Source organism: Lytechinus pictus, chromosome 12 (assembly GCF_037042905.1).
Source record: "Lytechinus pictus isolate F3 Inbred chromosome 12, Lp3.0, whole genome shotgun sequence".
In the NCBI taxonomy this organism is placed as follows: Eukaryota; Metazoa; Echinodermata; class Echinoidea; order Temnopleuroida; family Toxopneustidae; genus Lytechinus; species Lytechinus pictus.
In genome coordinates this window covers 8421881-8440423 of record NC_087256.1, presented here as the reverse complement: position 1 = coordinate 8440423, position 18543 = coordinate 8421881, and the positions used below count along the sequence as shown (strand labels likewise).

The window sequence follows — 18543 nt, the reverse complement described above, 5'->3', positions numbered from 1 at the left end:
TTTTCCCCAAACCAACCAAAACTGATACTGAATCACTGATAAATGATTTGTTTTTAATTATGGGGAAGGGAGTTATGAGGATCAGGGAATAATAAATGATAGGATGGGTAGGGATATAACACAGGGGATACACACAGTGGTAATCTGAATAAGGGTCTTAATATAAATAAAACACTATATTTTAATATACTATGGGATAGGGGATGGAAAGATTACATATACATGTAGATAACCTGAAAATTGAAGAGATTTAAAACATGAACAGCACATGATACCACCCCCCCCCCCGCCCCCGCCCCCCAATATTAGCTGTTGACATGGCAGGTATTCAATTACTGAAGCACCAACAAAGTTCATGAGATGCCTCTTCTTTTAAAGACCTTGATACTCCTGATGAACATCTACCTTGGTCATTTTTACTGAACAGTTATGATAACAACTAATGCTATACAGTTGAGAAAGTGAAAGAGTACAAATTATGCAGATAATACAAAAATCAAACATTTGATCAAAACAACAAAACAGAAAAACAAGCCCAACTGACTAGATACTTTATAATGATATATAGCAGAAAGCAAAACAAACACACAACAAAAGGCAAAATAATGCAAAACATAACCCTCCACCCTGATCCTGTCAAAACAGAATTGAGGAATGCCAGATATTGCTAAGCTAGTTGGCAAAGCTTTGAGGATGATTAATAAGCTGCAGAAGCGGAAGCTGAACAAGCTATATGTGGTAATATAATTATTATACCTTTTGCTTAACTGATTCAGTCTGTAAGAGAAAGATATAAGAATGCAATTTCAAGAAACCGATATCCACACGTAAAAAACACAACACACTTAAGAATTAAAAAAAAAATGAATTACCCATTTAAACAGGTTTCATATATAACAGAAGTATAAAATGGTCATGGACAATCAAATTAAATAGAGGGCTTATATCCCTGGCTGTATGAATTCACCTGTTGATAATTTTGACCTTGACAAGGTTTGTACCATGTAGATTACCCTTACATTTGAAATGCCCATTTCTCATTTCCATCTTGCTATGATTATTAAAGATATTGCACTTTAAATCTGTGATTTTTTATTTGATTGATATAATAAAAAGAAGAGTAATTGAAAATAACAAGGGGAGAAAAGAATGATGTGTACAAATATCATTAACAAGTGGAATGCCTCTGGCCGTCTCACCTGCATCACGCGATTCAATATAGCAGCAGTGCTGATTTTGAAAACTACTATAACTCGCACAAGATGTTCAGTGATACTCGGTTACTCTTATTTCCACGTTTTATGAACTAGACCAATACACTTATAGAGATATGATGGCAATTCAACAAATACCCCCAACGTGGCCAAAGTTCTTTGACCTTACATGACCTTTGACCTTGATCATGTGACCTGAAACTCGTACAGGATGTTCAGTGATACTTGATTACTATTATGTCCAAGTTTTATGAACTAGACCAACACACTTTCAAATTTATGGCTGTAATTCAACAAATACCCCAATTTGGCCAAAGTTCATTGACCCTAAATGACCTTTGACCTTGATCATGTGACCTGAAACTTGCACAGGATGTTCAGTAATACTTGATTACTATTATGTCCAAGTTTCATGAATCAGATCCATAAACTTTCAAAGTTATGATGGTAATTCAACAGATACCCCCAATTCGGCCAAAGTTCATTGACCCTAAATGACCTTTGACCTTGGTCATGTGACGTGAAACTCATGCAGGATGTTCAGTGATACTTGATTAACCTTATGTATAAGTTTCATGAACTAGGTCCATATATTTTCTAAGTTATGATGACATTTCAAAAACTTAACCTTAGGTTAAGATTTTGATGTTGATTCCCCCAACATGGTCTAAGTTCATTGACCCTAAATGACCTTTGACCTTGGTCATGTGACATGAAACTCAGGCAGGATGTTCAGTAATACTTGATTAACCTTATGGCCAAGTTTCATGAACTAGGTCCATATACTTTCTAAGTTATGCTGTCATTTCAAAAACTTAACCTCAGGTTAAGATTTGGTGTTGACGCCGCCGCCGCCGCCGTCGCCGTCGGAAAAGCGGCGCCTATAGTCTCACTTTGCTATGCAGGTGAGACAAAAAGGTAGGTAATATCAGAAAAACAGAAAAGAATAATAAAGAGATATATATGGAGAGAAAGATAAGGGAAAGAGAGAGTGGATAAAGAGAGTGAGAGATGGAGAAACCGAGAGAGAGAAAAATGGAGAGACAGAAACAAAGTTTGACAAAAAGAATCATCAAAGATTAGGTTTAGAATCAGAGAGAAAAACAGTCACACAAAGGAAAAAAGAAGAAAATACAGAGAGAGATGACTATAAATGGTAAGAAAAGAACTTTTACTTTACTTTTTTTAAGGAAGATTGATAAAAATGGTATGACCCTCATGCCACAACACGTCAAATAATTTAAATCCGAAAAAAATATCTAAAAATCTACTTCTTTACAAAACAATGCCCCACCAATCAAATGTTTAACATATCAATGCTACCTATGTATTAAGTAAACTATACCCATATATAATCATCACATCAAAAAGCAACACTATCACACAGTATCCCATACTTCCACTAAATTATTACTCAACACAGCAACTTTTCTTTTTAATATGCTTTCACTTTCTAACATTGTTTACACTAGGTTCATCAAACTTTTGGTTTTTCATACTCTCTGAGATATCCTACTTTCATTTCATTCAAAGACAGCTTGATACTATAGAAGACCTGCCTGAAAATTGTTATTGAATTTTCAATAGCAAATCATGGGCAAAGTAGTCTCTTTTTATTATAATTTGAACCATTCATCTTTCAGAATCACCACCATTGTGATTCTATACTGAAACCATATGAACACATGTCTGCCATAATTGCTAATAACAAGCAACAGTATCATTCTTTTAACCACATTAAAGGTAAACACTGTGGTGAATATATTGGAAATTTTGCTCATGTACCATTTTAATTTGTTTATCAATGCCTTTTCACAATCCATGTCTTGAAACCAAGCATTTTCTGTGATTTTCATTAATTTTAAACTACTCAGAATACCACAATCTGAAATGAATGAATTATGACAAGATTTATTTGTGCAATTTGTGCAATACATATGTAGCAAAAAATAATAATCATTAATCATTTTTGTAATGGTGATTAACATAATTAGCGTAAACATCATCAACATCATCGTCACACCATCATCAGCGTCATCATCATCATAATAATCATCATCGTCATCACCTTCATCACCATCATCGCTCGACACCTACCTCTTTCGTATCATTGAGGAAGATCTCCACATTCTGGAGCCCCAGCCCTCTCTCTTCAAGGAGGGGTAGTAGGATCCCTCTGACCGACTGCTGGGAATCAGGGGTCAATGTGAGTATCTCGTTGTTTGGGAAGATCATATGAAAGCATCGGTTCATATCCACAAACTAAAAGAAGAAATACACCAAGAGCAATAATGTAATTTAGATGTAAATGTACATGTAAAGACCTTAATTTTCTAATTTTGGGGGGCAAGTGCATTTTTTTAAATACAGTAAGAATGGGAAAAAAAGGAGAAAATTATAAAAGGGCACATAACTATCCAAAGCCAGTGAAAGGGGCACTGAAGCCAATCAGTATTAAGGTGTTCAAGGCCATGGCCTTGGATAATTCAAGCTCAGCATATATGTGGTCAGTGAATTCGGAGAAAAAGAATTGTATAGAATAAATCAATAAGAGTGGGTGGGGGTGCTTGGAATGAAGAAAGGAGAGTGAAAGAGAATGAAACAAAAAAGAGCAGAAGGGAGGAAAATTAAGAGATGGAAAGGGAGAGAGGTGGAATAAAGGAAAGTGAGGAGGGGGGCATCAAGATTGGAGAGAAAGCAATAGAAAGAAGGAGGGGAAACAGGGGAAAGGAAGGATAGAAGGAAGAGGAAAACAGGAGGGGAAAGAGGAAGATACATGTAGAACAGACAAAGAGAAACAAATGAAGAGGAGAAGGGAAAATAGAGTAATGGAAGGAGGAACAATGTGAGAATGGGCAAGGGAATACTATTTGGAAAAGAAAGTGCTAGTTGAATAATTAAGATAGAACCTGACATACTTATATCACTTTTACAATCCCCAACAAATGTCATTTTTTTAATTATTTCAGCCTTGACAAATAATAGTATCAACAGCTGATGACTTCATTCAGCAAGCCAACCAGCTAAAAAAAAAAGTTTTGTGAAACCTCCCTATATGGTTTTACCTTGTCACCGGCAGGTCTGAAATCACTGCTGGTTATTGAGCTATGACGACTGCTTACGCTCGTATCCTCATTGCCAGAACCTACAAATATTACACAAAACAACAAATTCAATTGAAATTAGAAGTCATTTCATGGAGGCATTATATCATTTAAACAGAAAAGTTAAATCATACAATGTGAATACAGTAAAGTTCACACAGACAGAGGCATGTAATCGGTCGGTAAATGATGCATTTGATATCAATAAGGCTTTTAATCTATCTTCAAATTTTGTAATAGCTTCTTGAGAAGGTGAAATGATAAAGATATTTATGAAATGAGCGTGTCGACTTTCGTCTTATTATTACTTCCGATCTATAAATTGATATTTATTTAAACTTCAAGGCTAAACTAATATCAAATTGACATGTTTCTCATTCTTTCATTAATTTCTTCATGATTTATGAGAGCAGCAGCTAGCAGGTGATGTTCTCTGTAAGGAGTAGGATTGACAATACACAGGGCTACTTCCCTCTTTCCCTTCCCCCACCCAAGGACAAAACTATCTGAAAGAAGACATACACATGCCCCTAAAATGATGTAATCATCTCTCTAACTTTAAGATATATATATTTTTTTCAGATGAGTTTGCAAGTGGGGGACAAGGGAGGAGGGGGAAAAATAGCAGCATATATATATATATGCACACATGAAGGTCCCTTCCAGCATGTTCTCTCATTTCCATGTAAACTATTTCAGGATTGTGTAGCACAAAACTTTCAGTGGCAAATCTTAATCATTTTGAAAAGGCTACATAACATCAATTGCCATTAAGTCCAATGTCTTGCAAGAAATTTGTAAAATAATAATACCAAAACACATGGGAAAAACTGTGAATGTGCTGAATAAGTAACAGATTTAAATGGATGGTCCAGGCTGAAATATTTAAATATCTATAAAAAAAAAATAGAGTAAAATTCACAGAGCAAAATGCTGAAAGTTTCATCAAAATCGGATGACAAATAACAAAGTTATTGAATTTTAAAGTTTATCAATATGTTGTGAAAACAGTTATATGCACATCGTCATGAATGTTCATTAGGTGGGCTGATGATGTCACATCCCCACTTTCCCTTTACTTATGTTATTACATGAAATCAAAATTGTTTCATTTTTTCATACATGCGTAAATGATGTCTCCATTATGATGAAACAAGTTGCAGCAATAAATAACTAATGCACTTAATCTGTTGTCAATCCAATTGTTTTAGTTCTTGGTAGAAAATTTTTGAATAAACCCAATTTCATATAATGAAAAACAAAAGAACAAGTGGGGATATGACATCATCAGCCCACCTAATGAATATTCATGAAGACATGCTTCGAACTGTTTCACCGGAATAATGCAAATTTTAACAATTCAATAACTTTGTTATTTGTTATCCGATTTTGATCAAATTTTCAGCATTTTGCTCTGTGAATTTTACTCTATTTATTGAAATATGAAAATTTCCAGCCTGGACCATCCCTACATACATTCTGAGAAATACAGGCTCATTTGACTGAGAAAGGGTACACATGTCGACCTCATGATTGGACATTTTGCTGTGTCATTGTTTTAACCACAAGAGGGGGGTAGCTCGTGCTATGAGACAGAGGCCTAAAGGGTAGTGCACTTTTTATTTTTATTTCGATGTTGTGGGGATCGACAAACACCAGACACCTCAGACACCCACAACAGGCCCCAATGCTCATCACCCTATTGGTGAGTAAGAGGGCAGGATACCACGAAAAGCATAAAAAGGGAAAATATAAAGAAAAAGGCAGATTTGGGGCTTAAAAAAGAATATTTGACTTGGATGATAAAGAGACCACCTGTGATTCTGAAAATATCTTTGAATTATTTAGACTTCAAGGTGAATGGGGTGTGGAATTATGTAAAGAACTCAGACTGATGAAGAATTGAACAACATATCTAAAGCTTCATTTCAAAACAGGGCAAATCAACTTTCGATGAGGTTAAAAGGTTTCCATATCTGAACATTATTTTTTTAGATCAAGAAAACTGAATATAACTTGTATAAATTTACATCTTCTCGTTGCACTGCCATTTTAAAAATGTGATTGAAATTATTTTTAAAAGCATAATCCTCATTGTACAAAATAAGGAAAAAAAAAAGATATAGGTCTTTATAATTATGTGACACAGTCTACAACGTGATTTATAAACTGTCACAGATACTTACTTGTTTTCTCCTCTTTTCCTTTCTTCTGCTTATCTGTGCAGAGATAAAAATGTGAGTAAAATGGTATAATCACAATACATTACAGCAAAAAGCTATGTATGACATAAATCTGTAAGACATTCTTCATCATATGTATTCTGGATCATAAAATATGACATTTAAAAAAATAATGATTGAAACTATTGCCAATACTGTTGTTACTAATATATGTAGCCTCCTCATGTATTCATTATAATACGAATTGAAATGTCATGTCCGAGCACCTTTGATATTCAAAACATAATTTTGATATTAAATTTCTTTTAAGGACACCATAGATTATTCAACAGACTATTAATTGACCTTATACATGCGATGTAATAGGACAAAAACTTTTTCCCTGATCAATAATTAGATACATGAGGGCTAGGTAGACTATATTAAATGGTAATTAGTAACGAAGGTGACACGACAGTAATGATGTATCACTCTCGCTTAGTACGGTAATTAAAAATATTAACATTGTGGAAGTCACGTAATAACTGTGAGAAAGTAGATAAATTGGTAAGGTGCAACATTCATTTTTTTCTCTGTTGTGATATTAAACTAAATTTATCATAAAAAGTGACCATGTGATATTTTAATAGCATGATTTATTTCACAAAAGAATTATAGAACAGCAGGTAATTTGTTATTTTAATAGAATGATTTATTTCACTAAAGATTCATAGAACTTAATACAAAACTAGACTTTCTTTTCTTAATTTGTTATTTTCATTGAACGATTTGTTTCATTCAAGGATTATCAAGCAAATGTAAACTTAGACATTATTTTCTTCAAGTTAATTTGTAATTTCAATAGCATGATTTATTTCATTAAACGTTAAAGGATTATAGAACTACCGGTATATGTAGACCTAGACTTTTTCTGTAAATGTGAAAGAGAATTGCGAAACACTTGATTATAACATATCCATTTGATTTTTTTTTTTGGGGGGGAGTTAATGAAGCAACAAATTGCCATTGTGGCCCGACATCTCTTCTTGCCAACACATTTTGCAGTCAGATGAAATAACTTAGAGAAAACTTCTACTTATTTTGTTGTTGTTGCTGTATTCTTGTTTCTCAAAATGTTAAAGTTAAGGAAAGTAAAAAAAAAAGAAACATGTCTGCCATAACACTATAGACACTACTGAAGGGGACTATCCTCTGATACGACAAAATCACTTTTGTGAATTTTTTGCATTCATTCAGCAGAACATGTACACCATCTACGTTCAAATATCATTGGGTGCTATTTAGTTTGTACATAAAAACATAAATTTTTACAAAATATTGTCATTTTTCCCTTCTAGAGATTCTGAATTCGAATTGAAAAGCAGTTAATAGATAATTTAGTCAATAAAAGTAATTATGCTACGAGGTCAGTCACACATTGCTTTTGTTCACACTTTTTTTCTTGGAGGGGTTGGTTCATAATTACAGTTAACCCTATCTTAACTGGGCTATTTCGGACCAGTATATTTGACCCCCCCTCAGATCTTGGCCGCTGATTGCGCAATCGCTGCGAAAATTTGCAAGCGCGTAGAGCCGGATTTAAACTACAAGAGTGTATAGTAAAATTGTTTAAAAAAAATTTAAATATTTTTTATTAATTAATTATGCAAATAAGCATACAAAATTTGCCATAAATTTGTTTTTTGTGTATGTATTTGCCTTTAACTCAATTTATATAGCTAGTAGAATGCTAATTTTTGGTGGAAGTATCAATTATTACATTTCTAACAAATATCTACAAAAAAATAGCAAAAATATAATTATTTTCTTATGTATTTTATTGTTTCTTAAATTCTTATGTATTTCTTTGTTTTTTCAAACCTTTGTTTTTTATTGTTTTTCCCGATGAACTTTGTCAAGGACCCTTTTGCAATCATAAATAGCATAAAATAAATCCATTTAAACCAACAAAACTAAAAATAATCATACATTTATGATTTTTGGTCGAAAAACACAATTTGCATTGACTTTTTACACAGAATCACGTTTTTGAGCAATTTCTGGTCTGACATGCACTTACAAAACGTTGCATAATTTTTTAACTGCATACCAGGTCGTCGCAAAATTGGTCTCAAAAGATGCCCAAGACTTGAAAGTAAAAAGTCAGTGAGCGGCGCAGTCAAAAAAATTTGTGCGATGGCGTAGTGACAAAATTTGTTGGGGGGGTCAAATTGAACCCCCCCCCCAGTTTAATAAGGGTTAAGCCTGGTTTTCAAGAGGCTCACAAATGTTATTGCAAAGGTTGTGCAAGGAGTCCAACATTCTCATTTAATTTGTCAAGCTCCCAAATGTTTAAGCGCATGTTTGATGCACTAAATAAAATTTGAATGTTAAACTATGCCCATTTTTTAAATTTGAATCCTTGCAAAACCTCTGTGAGCCCTGTAAAATCCAAATTTTATGATTGAGATTATTACGACTCCCATGTCAAAACTTATTTGGATAAGATCAACAATGTCTTTTAGGCTTACTTCTCCATGGCAGTATTGAACTTCTTTTCTTGTCCTGGTTCTCTTCCTTCTCACTGGGAATGCCATTCTATAAATAAAGGAAGAAAAATCAAGGATGAGATAAAAATCAGATATTGCATCCCCCATCGAGAATAATGCAAACATTAATCCTATCCATAACAGTCACACAGATAGGGGTCTATTTCTATTGACAAGTTTAAAAAGCAAGATAGATAAACACATTCAACTTGAAATTCTAGGCCGTTTTATTGAACTTGTCTCAGAATTCAATGACAAATCAGCCTTTGACCAATCAAATTGCATCATTTTAAAAGATTACAACATAAGCTTGTACTTTGTAATCGATAGCAGATTTGTGAAATAAACCCTGTATTATGCAAATAGTAAAATGATAAAGCTCAAGCTCTGCATGCTGTAAAAATGATCTGTATAAAATGAAACACAAAATTGAAAGAAGCCAGTTTTTTGCTAAAGATTAAAAGCCAATTTTCATTCATACGTGTATGTGAAAAATTCATAAAGGATGTGGGATGTTATTGTCAATGTCAAAATTATGACAAAGTCCAACATTCATATTTTAGATTTTATAAAAGAATGATACGGTGGTTCAGAAGCATTGTTCTCCCTTATAGATAATGTACATACATGTACTGCATTGCTGAAGATTTTTGCAAGTATTAGTTGTTTGGTTAGAAGGTTTTTTTCTTAAGGGTTGGTGGGAATAAAATTTTAGACTTCTGTTTGAAATTCCTAGCATTTTGCAAAATACAGACAATATACTAGAACCATGTTAGCATGTTTGTCAATTTTCTAAATAGCCCATTATTATGAATGCTGAACTTTTTCTATTTACATATGAAAATACAATTGCAATATTGTCGTCAACTAAAGGATCACTGTAAATAATAGAAAAGAGCAAAGAGCAGATTCAAAGAGAGGAAACTGAAACATTTCAGAAGAAACCATTTCAAAAACATGTATAGGCCTCTTGCAAATTAAAGGAGCTGGTTATTCAATAATCAAATCACAAAAGTTTGTTCAATTCTGATGCTGAATATACACTTCAAAATATAATAATTGAAAAAAAAATGTTAAAATGATTCTCATAAAACATTGAAATAAAATTTGAAACAAAACACAGCAAAGGCAGAATAAGCAGGTTCAAATATGATTAAAATCTAGCTACATGTAATACATAGAAACAGAAACAATAGAAATGGCTGGAATCAATGAAACAGTTACGTCTTCCCTGGATACGCCCTCACCTAAAAGGTTTGATCATGATTTTCTGCAATTATATAAAAAAATACATATACCACAGCATAAAGACTGAACCACAAAGCTTGATACTTCCCCTTTAGATAAAATGCATTAATCTCTGTTCCTCATACAGGAAATCACACACTGGCTATCTTTCCTTTTTCTCACTCTCACCTATTCCACTTGTTTTACTTTCTCTCGGTTTCAGCTCACCTTTTTTTTTTTTGGTTACTTATTTCATCCATTTCCTATTCTTGCCCTCCCTACCATTTCCTTCCTGGGGCCAAAGGTCATGCTGGATATAATCTGATCTTTCAGATCTGATCTGATGTATACAAGAGCTTTTCTTCCTCAAAACTGATCAAAATAATGTATTTTTTAATTCATGTTACAATATTGATGACTAGAGATATGGAAGTATATTCCTCATTTGTAAATAGTGGTTTTCAAGGATGTATGAGGTATATGGTTGTCCATGTAATACAATTTTCTTTTGTTATTCCATAACATATTACTAGCATTTGCTTTTTCACAAGATATATAGAGAAAATCATATTCCTTTGTAGGCAGGTAGAAAATGAACTATGGATCGTAAAGAGGTATTATACTTTGATAATTTTACTGGCATTCAATTCAATTCAATTTGTTTTTCATTTATAATAGAGAACCAAAAAATTAATCCATAACCAATGAAAAGATGTCTCATGTCACATTCAGATAAAAAAATTACCAATTGCAATGTTAATTGAATTAATACTTGACAAATTAGTATTCATGATTTCATTTTTTTTCAAACGATGAGCTGATATCAATTAAACATCCAATCATTCTTTGCTCATGGATATAGCTCAACTATATTAAAAATTAAGTTAGAACAAAAAATAGTTCATTCCTTTTTTTTTATTTTCAAGTTACAAATGAGAAATATACATTTAGTACTAACTGAGAGGGGTGATCAATATTTCCTAACCTTGAAAATAGCGAACTCTCCATCATAAAGGGGACATTGGACATGAATGTATCATTTGAACTTTACAATGAACTTTCTATTACAAAGGGGGTATTACACATGAATGTATATTTTTCATACTTTCATAGATATTCCCTCATCCCCTATACTGCCACCCACAGCTCATATGAATCTTATCTATATTCACTCAGGATATTCAGAGTTTCCTTAAAGGTGCTGTGATATCAAATATGGGTCATACCAAGTATATCCTGCAGTGTTTATTGCGAGAAAATGGGCACTGAGCCTAGTTAGTAGGCATAAATTCCCAATTTGTTGAAACATGCTATTAAGTGGAATGAATTTTCAGACTACTAGAGCTGAATGGATTGTGTACTGAAGCTTGTCAAAAGCTAAAATTTGTAAGGCAAGATGGAAATTAATCTAGGCTTCTGTGAAGACCCACTAGTTGATTTCAGTATTAATAAGGGTCTGTGACTTTAGACTAGTTTGACTGGATTGAGCCAGAAGTGTGTGCACTATCATGAAAAGTGATCAGTCACTGGTGCTTAGATGTAATGATATTCGTGTAATATTTATTAACCATTCAGCATTGTAAAACAATGTAACCCTAAGACTAGTTGTGAATGATATAGAATTTTGAAAAAGGCAAGGTGTGTGCAGCATCATTAAACAGTACATATATTATGTGTTCAAACTATAACAATTCTTTTTCTATTAAAAAAAATACTATTAATCTGTCATTCACAATGGAATTTTACTTTTGTGATATCAAATTCAGGGAAAATAATTTTTTCACGATAGAGACAAAAATCCCTCTTTCGCTATTCACTATAAGGGAACATCATGAAAAGTGCAATTACCTTCTCAAGGGAATGATGCTAATTTATCATGGGAAAAGGATTACGTGTTGTTCCCTGAATATGTACATAATGTTATGATATCAAGTCTATTAACAAAACAAACAAATATCCCAGCAGGAAACAGTCCCACAGAAAGATGAGTTCATGTATAAAGATAGCGTATGAGAGACATTGAATCACTTTCAAGCATTGAAAAATGCTAGAAAAAACAAAAAAGAGTTATGCTTATTACTTCAAAATGAAAGTGATAAGAGAATGCTGAACAGAAGAGAAAGGCGATGAATGTACATGTACAACCATCAACCAAAAACTAATCATTTTGGAAACACCATTTATTACAACGGCAACAAATTTTACATGAAACAGTTCACAATAATGACACAAAGAAGGGTATGAGAATCACACAAATGATGAAAAGTTAAAAGCAGTAAGAAAGTAAACCAATAGAAGATGATATGTAAGGCTACTAAAAATCTTATGTGAGTCTCACCACTCTTTTTTTTGCACATGCCTTTCCATCATAACCCTCTACTCTTCTAAATAAATCAGACCAACGTCTCTAAAGAGCATTTCAAAAATATGTAATTGACTTCTGACTTGCATGCATATACACACACTCCCCCCCCCCCCCCCCCCCCGTTTCAACTCCTTGGGGAATATTCCAGCAATGAACCGTTCCAGTATCATATTGCTATGCCAACATGGATGATAATATCTTTAATATCTGGTATCCATTTAATACCTGGGTGAGCAGAGGCAAATGTAGATTAATAACTTGCCAAAGTCTTTGGAATGGTATGATTTTAACCAAGACCCCAATAATACTTTTACTGTCTGGAGACTAATTTTTCATCTACAATAGCTCTACCACATTATCAACATTCATCATTCAATAAGATTCATTTTCTATGGATGTTTTGCTGCAAAAAAAGTATATTCTTAAGATCACATTTTGACAGCAATGAGTTTAAAGTTTGGGGGGACCAAATAGGCGAGGTGACATCGAGAAACACATAATACACTTTCAGCACTATACAAGAATGTGTTCAAGATTCCCTGATAAAAAACAATTTGGAATGAACTGTGAGAGGAACCAAGAAATGCTAAGAAAATTCAGAAAATGTCAATGATAAAAAAAAATTGATACTCTTCACTGAATCAGAGTACACAAAATTGACTAGAAAGTCCTCTATGCCTGAAAGTGTTAACACTTTCAAGTCTGATCGTGAATAAAACAAAACAAACAAAAGCAAAAAATAACAGAAGCTTATAAAAAGAACATCAAAGAAGGGCTCTTCAGCTGACAAAGGGGAAAAACAAATCATAAAAGCTTAGAAACAAAATAAACGATTAAAGAAAAAAAATGATGACAAATTTGACTGAGGGAGTAAAAAGCATGAGCATGCATAGTAAATCCACATCAGTTCAAACCATGCAATGCAAGTATTGTTATATGTACTTGCATGGAAGACAGGCATCCATACCCTTCATACCTTTTTAATAAACATGTGCCTTTTCTTAACAGTCTGATTGCAGCATTTAAACAACAATGCAATGCATAGGAAAGAATAGATAGAAGAAAAGAACAGATTATTAGTGAGTGCATTCACATAAAGAAAGAAATATCCTCATTTAAAAAGAAATATTAAGGTGCATTTTTATTAAGTGTTCCCTCATCATGCAATCATACTTCCTTATTATTTCCACAATTGTTAGGTACCATGCTTCATAGAAATCATATTCTCGGCTTGCCGCAAAAGGGACAGATCAGTTACATTATCATTTTAGAGTTATACTTAAAGGCTTTTTACAGGAAGCCAACAACATTGACCAATGCAGTTAAAGAAATATGAGTGAATAAGTGTTATTAAAGTGCAGACATGCCTTGTTTTATCTATTCTTAGAATGTTTTAATGAAATAGTTCGCTAACATCAGTGCTGTAAAATGAGAGGTTGAACCAAATAGTTAAGGACAGCGTAATTTATTTGATGCAAGTTTGCAGTGTTTTTTCCCCCTAAAATTAATCTTGTTGAAACTTGATACTTCCAAATTTTCAGTGAATTACCATCGTGTATTGAGCAAACGGCATTGCCAATGCGATTCTGATAGAAGTAAATACCACTTGTCAATTGGAAGATCATGAAAACACTTAATAACAGAACAAATGCTAAAATTGCACTGTGTAAAGTATTGCAAATAGGGGGGCTGACAGAAAGCTGTTTTAAAGAAATTCAGAATACTATTTAAAATAGTTAAGACTTGTTATGGATGAGCAATGTTTATCAATTTGTACATGTACATTTTGTGGTTTTACTAGGAATGTTGTTTTCATTTCAGAAGAATTCACACAATATTAGATACATTCCGAGGTTCTTGCTGCTGTAATTTTATCGTTACTTACAAATGAACAAACTTGTTCATTTCATTTTAACTATACAACAACTTCCATCATCATCTAAAATTTGATATATAATTCATAATATCTGATATCAAACTACATAACATTAGTAATATTAAGTACACAAAGATATGAGAAGAAAAGCACACACTGTATTGCAATGTAAAGAGGAGTCCGGTGGCGAGGGGGAGTAAAACCTCCAATTCAGTGTATAAATAGTTGACACACGTGCATTCAGGTGAGACTTTGTGCTACTTTATGACTTCACCAAAAAGTAAGAGGTATGTCTTCAAGGGTAATCAGTTTTCCACCTTTCAGCTACAGAAATTTATTTTTTCTTTGCAGAATTCAACATCTTTAACCGAAGGCATATTTGAATTTTGTTATGAATAATTTTTTTGTTTGAGAAATACAAATACAATAAAATGAATTCTGCAAGAAAAAGAAATCTGCCAAAAAGATTATGGAGCAACTTTGAGACCACAATGCAGAAGAGACTGTAAATCCAGAATATTAAAAGTTGATTTGTTAATCAACAAACATTATATCATTGACAATCACTGTTTTATTTGGTGGTGCACAATGTTAAGGTTTTAAAATTTCACAACTCATCGACATTGATATCCGATTTATTTCAGTTGTGGTTGAATTGTACAACAAATCTTTCACCACTTGCAGTCTTCAAACAATGTATCAAACATTTGATAGACAAGATTTTGGAATTTCAAGACTCACAAGAATATTTTTCTCCAGTTGTGTGTTAGATTAAAAAAACCTTCACCACTTGCAAAATTTTCACCAAAACAGGGGGAAAATTTGAGGTTTTAGTTGTGGCTAGACACTCCTAGAAGGTGGTTGTTTACTGTGAGAGACACTCATCAATGCCCATACTCTGTCTCACCCTGTTTGATTCTCTCTTGTTTCCGCTCTTCTTCCTCTCCATCCTGTCCTTTACCGTTCCTCCCAGCATCACCCCTCCATTCTTCTCTCCTCCCTTCTCATAGCTGCTGCTCTCACTACTCATCCCACCGCTGCCACCGTGAACTCCGCCGCTGTCCTCAAGGTCACCCGCAGAGGGTTCGGAGTCACCGGTAGGGACCGTCTCCAGGCTGATGGGAAGGGGCAGGCCACCCATCTCGGCCAGGACACAGTCCTGGTAGAGCTTGCTCTTGAGGAAGCGAGAGTAGCTGTCAAATTTCATGAGCTTGAAGATCTAGATGGGGGATATGATCGATAGATTCATGATTAACAGAGATATTTAGAACTAAGTTACCTACTTTTGCATGATATCATGAGGCAACAAACTTCATATAAGATTGTATAATGATACATTGGATCAAAGACATCATACTTGTACATTCAAAAATGCTTTTATCAAACACATCAGCATTATTCCTTAGACATTGAAAATTGATAAGATATCTGGATCAAATATATTTTCAGGAATGAATACTGGAAATACTGGTAATGTAATGTCTATGAAGGTTTTTAATTGGCTGAGAATCCTGTAGTGCAGCCTGTAAGCAGTAGTTACCAGCATTCTGCGAGGTCCTAATTTTATTCATAATGCACCTTGTAGGAAACCAATGTTACATACTTTATGCAATAAAGGTTCATGTGGAAGATAAAAATTTTGATATACAGTCTGAAACAGTTGAGAAATTAATTTTGTGAATAAGACTGGCTGTGTTCCCCTTCAGTGAAATATTAAAGTGGTTTAACATATTAATTTAAATTTACCAACACAAATTTTATGCAACATTTTTTAAAATTAGAAATATTGATACAAAATAGATTTATCCTTCAGAGTAGTGTGTAAAATCTTTCCACTTGCCATTTGATACATTATATACAAAGTGCAAGTTTTAATAAGCTTATCTAAAGTCAGTTAAGATGAAGATGAGTAGCTTTAAAAACTTTTGTTTTCAATAAGAGGGCTAATTTTTTCACCATCTTCACTACATGAAAGCAATACAACCATTTATCATCATCAGACAAGTCCATACAGTGAAGACATTTAAAGGTAAAAACTAATTACTTTTCCACACCATACACCAAAGTTTTCTCTCTGGCCTGTGACCCAAGACTGCCCTCAGAAATGGGATTACCTTGCAAACAGAATCATCATGTACATAGTCAAGATGCCATCCTAATGCAAGCCAATATTCAATTGCTTAAACCTGACCTTAATGATTTTTACATGGACCGGTGCAATTTCTTACTCTGAAAGTGATTGCTAAATGATATCATCTTTAAACATCATAAGGTCCCCGTCATTTAGGCATATACCATTTTTGGGGGGAAGGGAAATTTCATCCAGTTACTTTAAAGCTTGATTCCACTGCTGAATATTTAAGAAATATAAAAAGTGCAACAGGATGCTCCAGTCCTTTTTACAAAGTGTTACTCAAGCTAAGTGCTTCTGATTAACCTTTTACTCCTGGTGACCCCGAAGACAAATTCTCTTAGCTACTCTTGTCAATTGCAAGCATGCATATCTTTATAAAAAGAAATGCAATTTTTTGGTTGGTAAACCTGTCCAACAAATTTTTCACAGTAATAATTAATGCAAATTAGATATTGACATTTACATAGCTGTGCATGTGATATGGATATCATTAAGAGTTTGGAAAGGGATAGTAGACAATGGTGAGCGCAGCCCAGGAGAGCGTTTCATGAAATTTCTTGTCGGACGTTTTATCCAACAAGTCCCATTCTATTTGACAGTTTCCATACTAACAGTGCTTCTGAGCAAAATCAGGGAAAGTTGTCAGATCTGACAACTTGTTGGACGAAAATGTTTAAGAAACACTTCCCAGGACCAAAGACTTTGGCGTGCTTTCACCAATGGCATATGCTAGGGGGAGTGATGGACCATAAGGTTCCGGATAAATTTTTTGTGAAAATAATAATCATTGTGTGCTCATTATACCATATTACGCTGAATACATATCTCACAAATTTCTAAATCACTTTGTGTTCGGCAGTTGCAAATACATTTACACTCTATAATATACAATATGATATATTAAGTGATTATGGGTACATTTGATAATACAGTGTAATAATAGAAATCATTTGGTGCTTGACGGAAATGATATTGAAATACAATACATTTCTTTCATAATATATTGTGTGTGTAATATTTCCTCTACTGTATGTATGATGGTAGGTAAACGTAAAGGATGCTATGCTGCAGACTGGACTTCCTTTCCCATACCACTCAGCATTGTTTGGCCTAGAATTAGTTTCCGTCACCAGTTTATCTATGTATGCGCAAAGAGAGATCCAACATGTGAAAACTTACATCATTTTGTACATCTGGGACTGATTGCTATTTTGGGGATTCATAGAAAGGAAAGGATGAAAGTTTTGACCTGGCTTGAAAATTGCAATGTTTAGAAATTTCCTTATTATAAAAATGTAATGATTAATCAAGAACATAGTGTGCAATAATGCTCGATCCCATATCAAGTAGATTCCTTTTTTTTGTAACTCTTTTCTTGGACATTGAAAAAAAAATGTTAATCTACCTGGTATACTGCATGCATTAATGTATCAAGCTCAATGCATAACGTATCCAATTTCATGACACACTGAAGTATGCTAAACTGAAAACGCATTAATTTGAGGAAATACAGATAGTAATAAAAATTATCGATGACAATCGCATCAAAGCTTAACAATCCTCTCTTGCAAGGACATACATACAACAATTAAGCAATTTAATATTTTTCAACAGGAAATATTACTGATGTGAAATGAAGAATAGGACTATTGAAATATGATTGATCTATCACATGAAAACAGAAAAGGGAAGTTTATGGCATATTCAATTTGTTGGCACAGATACATTGAAAGGCAATTATTGTTCGGGTTTGAAGTCCATTGATCATGCACATATTATATTCCTACTAATAGTAAACTGTGCTGGTGGTGAATTATAAAGCTGTTCATTAAGTTATGCATGACTTTATGAAAGAATGAAAAAATATACAGCAGACTAAAATTGCTTTTTTTAAATTACAGTCATGTCTGCA

At 33.5% G+C, this 18543-nt stretch overlaps 1 protein-coding gene across 4 annotated transcripts in view; it reads right to left on the bottom strand.

Annotated features, from left to right (window-relative positions):
* LOC129273468 (uncharacterized) overlaps positions 1-18543 on the bottom strand; it is a 50976-nt gene that overhangs the window by 19916 nt on the left and 12517 nt on the right. For 3 of the 4 annotated variants that reach the window (XM_054910508.2, XM_064108053.1, XM_064108052.1), the window contains exons 6-11: positions 15405-15716; positions 9012-9078; positions 6505-6537; positions 4280-4359; positions 3312-3476; positions 757-777 (exon numbers count right to left, since the gene is read on the bottom strand). In XM_054910508.2, coding sequence (XP_054766483.2) covers positions 757-777; positions 3312-3476; positions 4280-4359; positions 6505-6537; positions 9012-9078; positions 15405-15716 — 678 coding nt within the window. The remainder of the gene's footprint in view (positions 1-756; positions 778-3311; positions 3477-4279; positions 4360-6504; positions 6538-9011; positions 9079-15404; positions 15717-18543) is intronic. The other variant, XM_064108051.1, reaches the window with a different exon arrangement.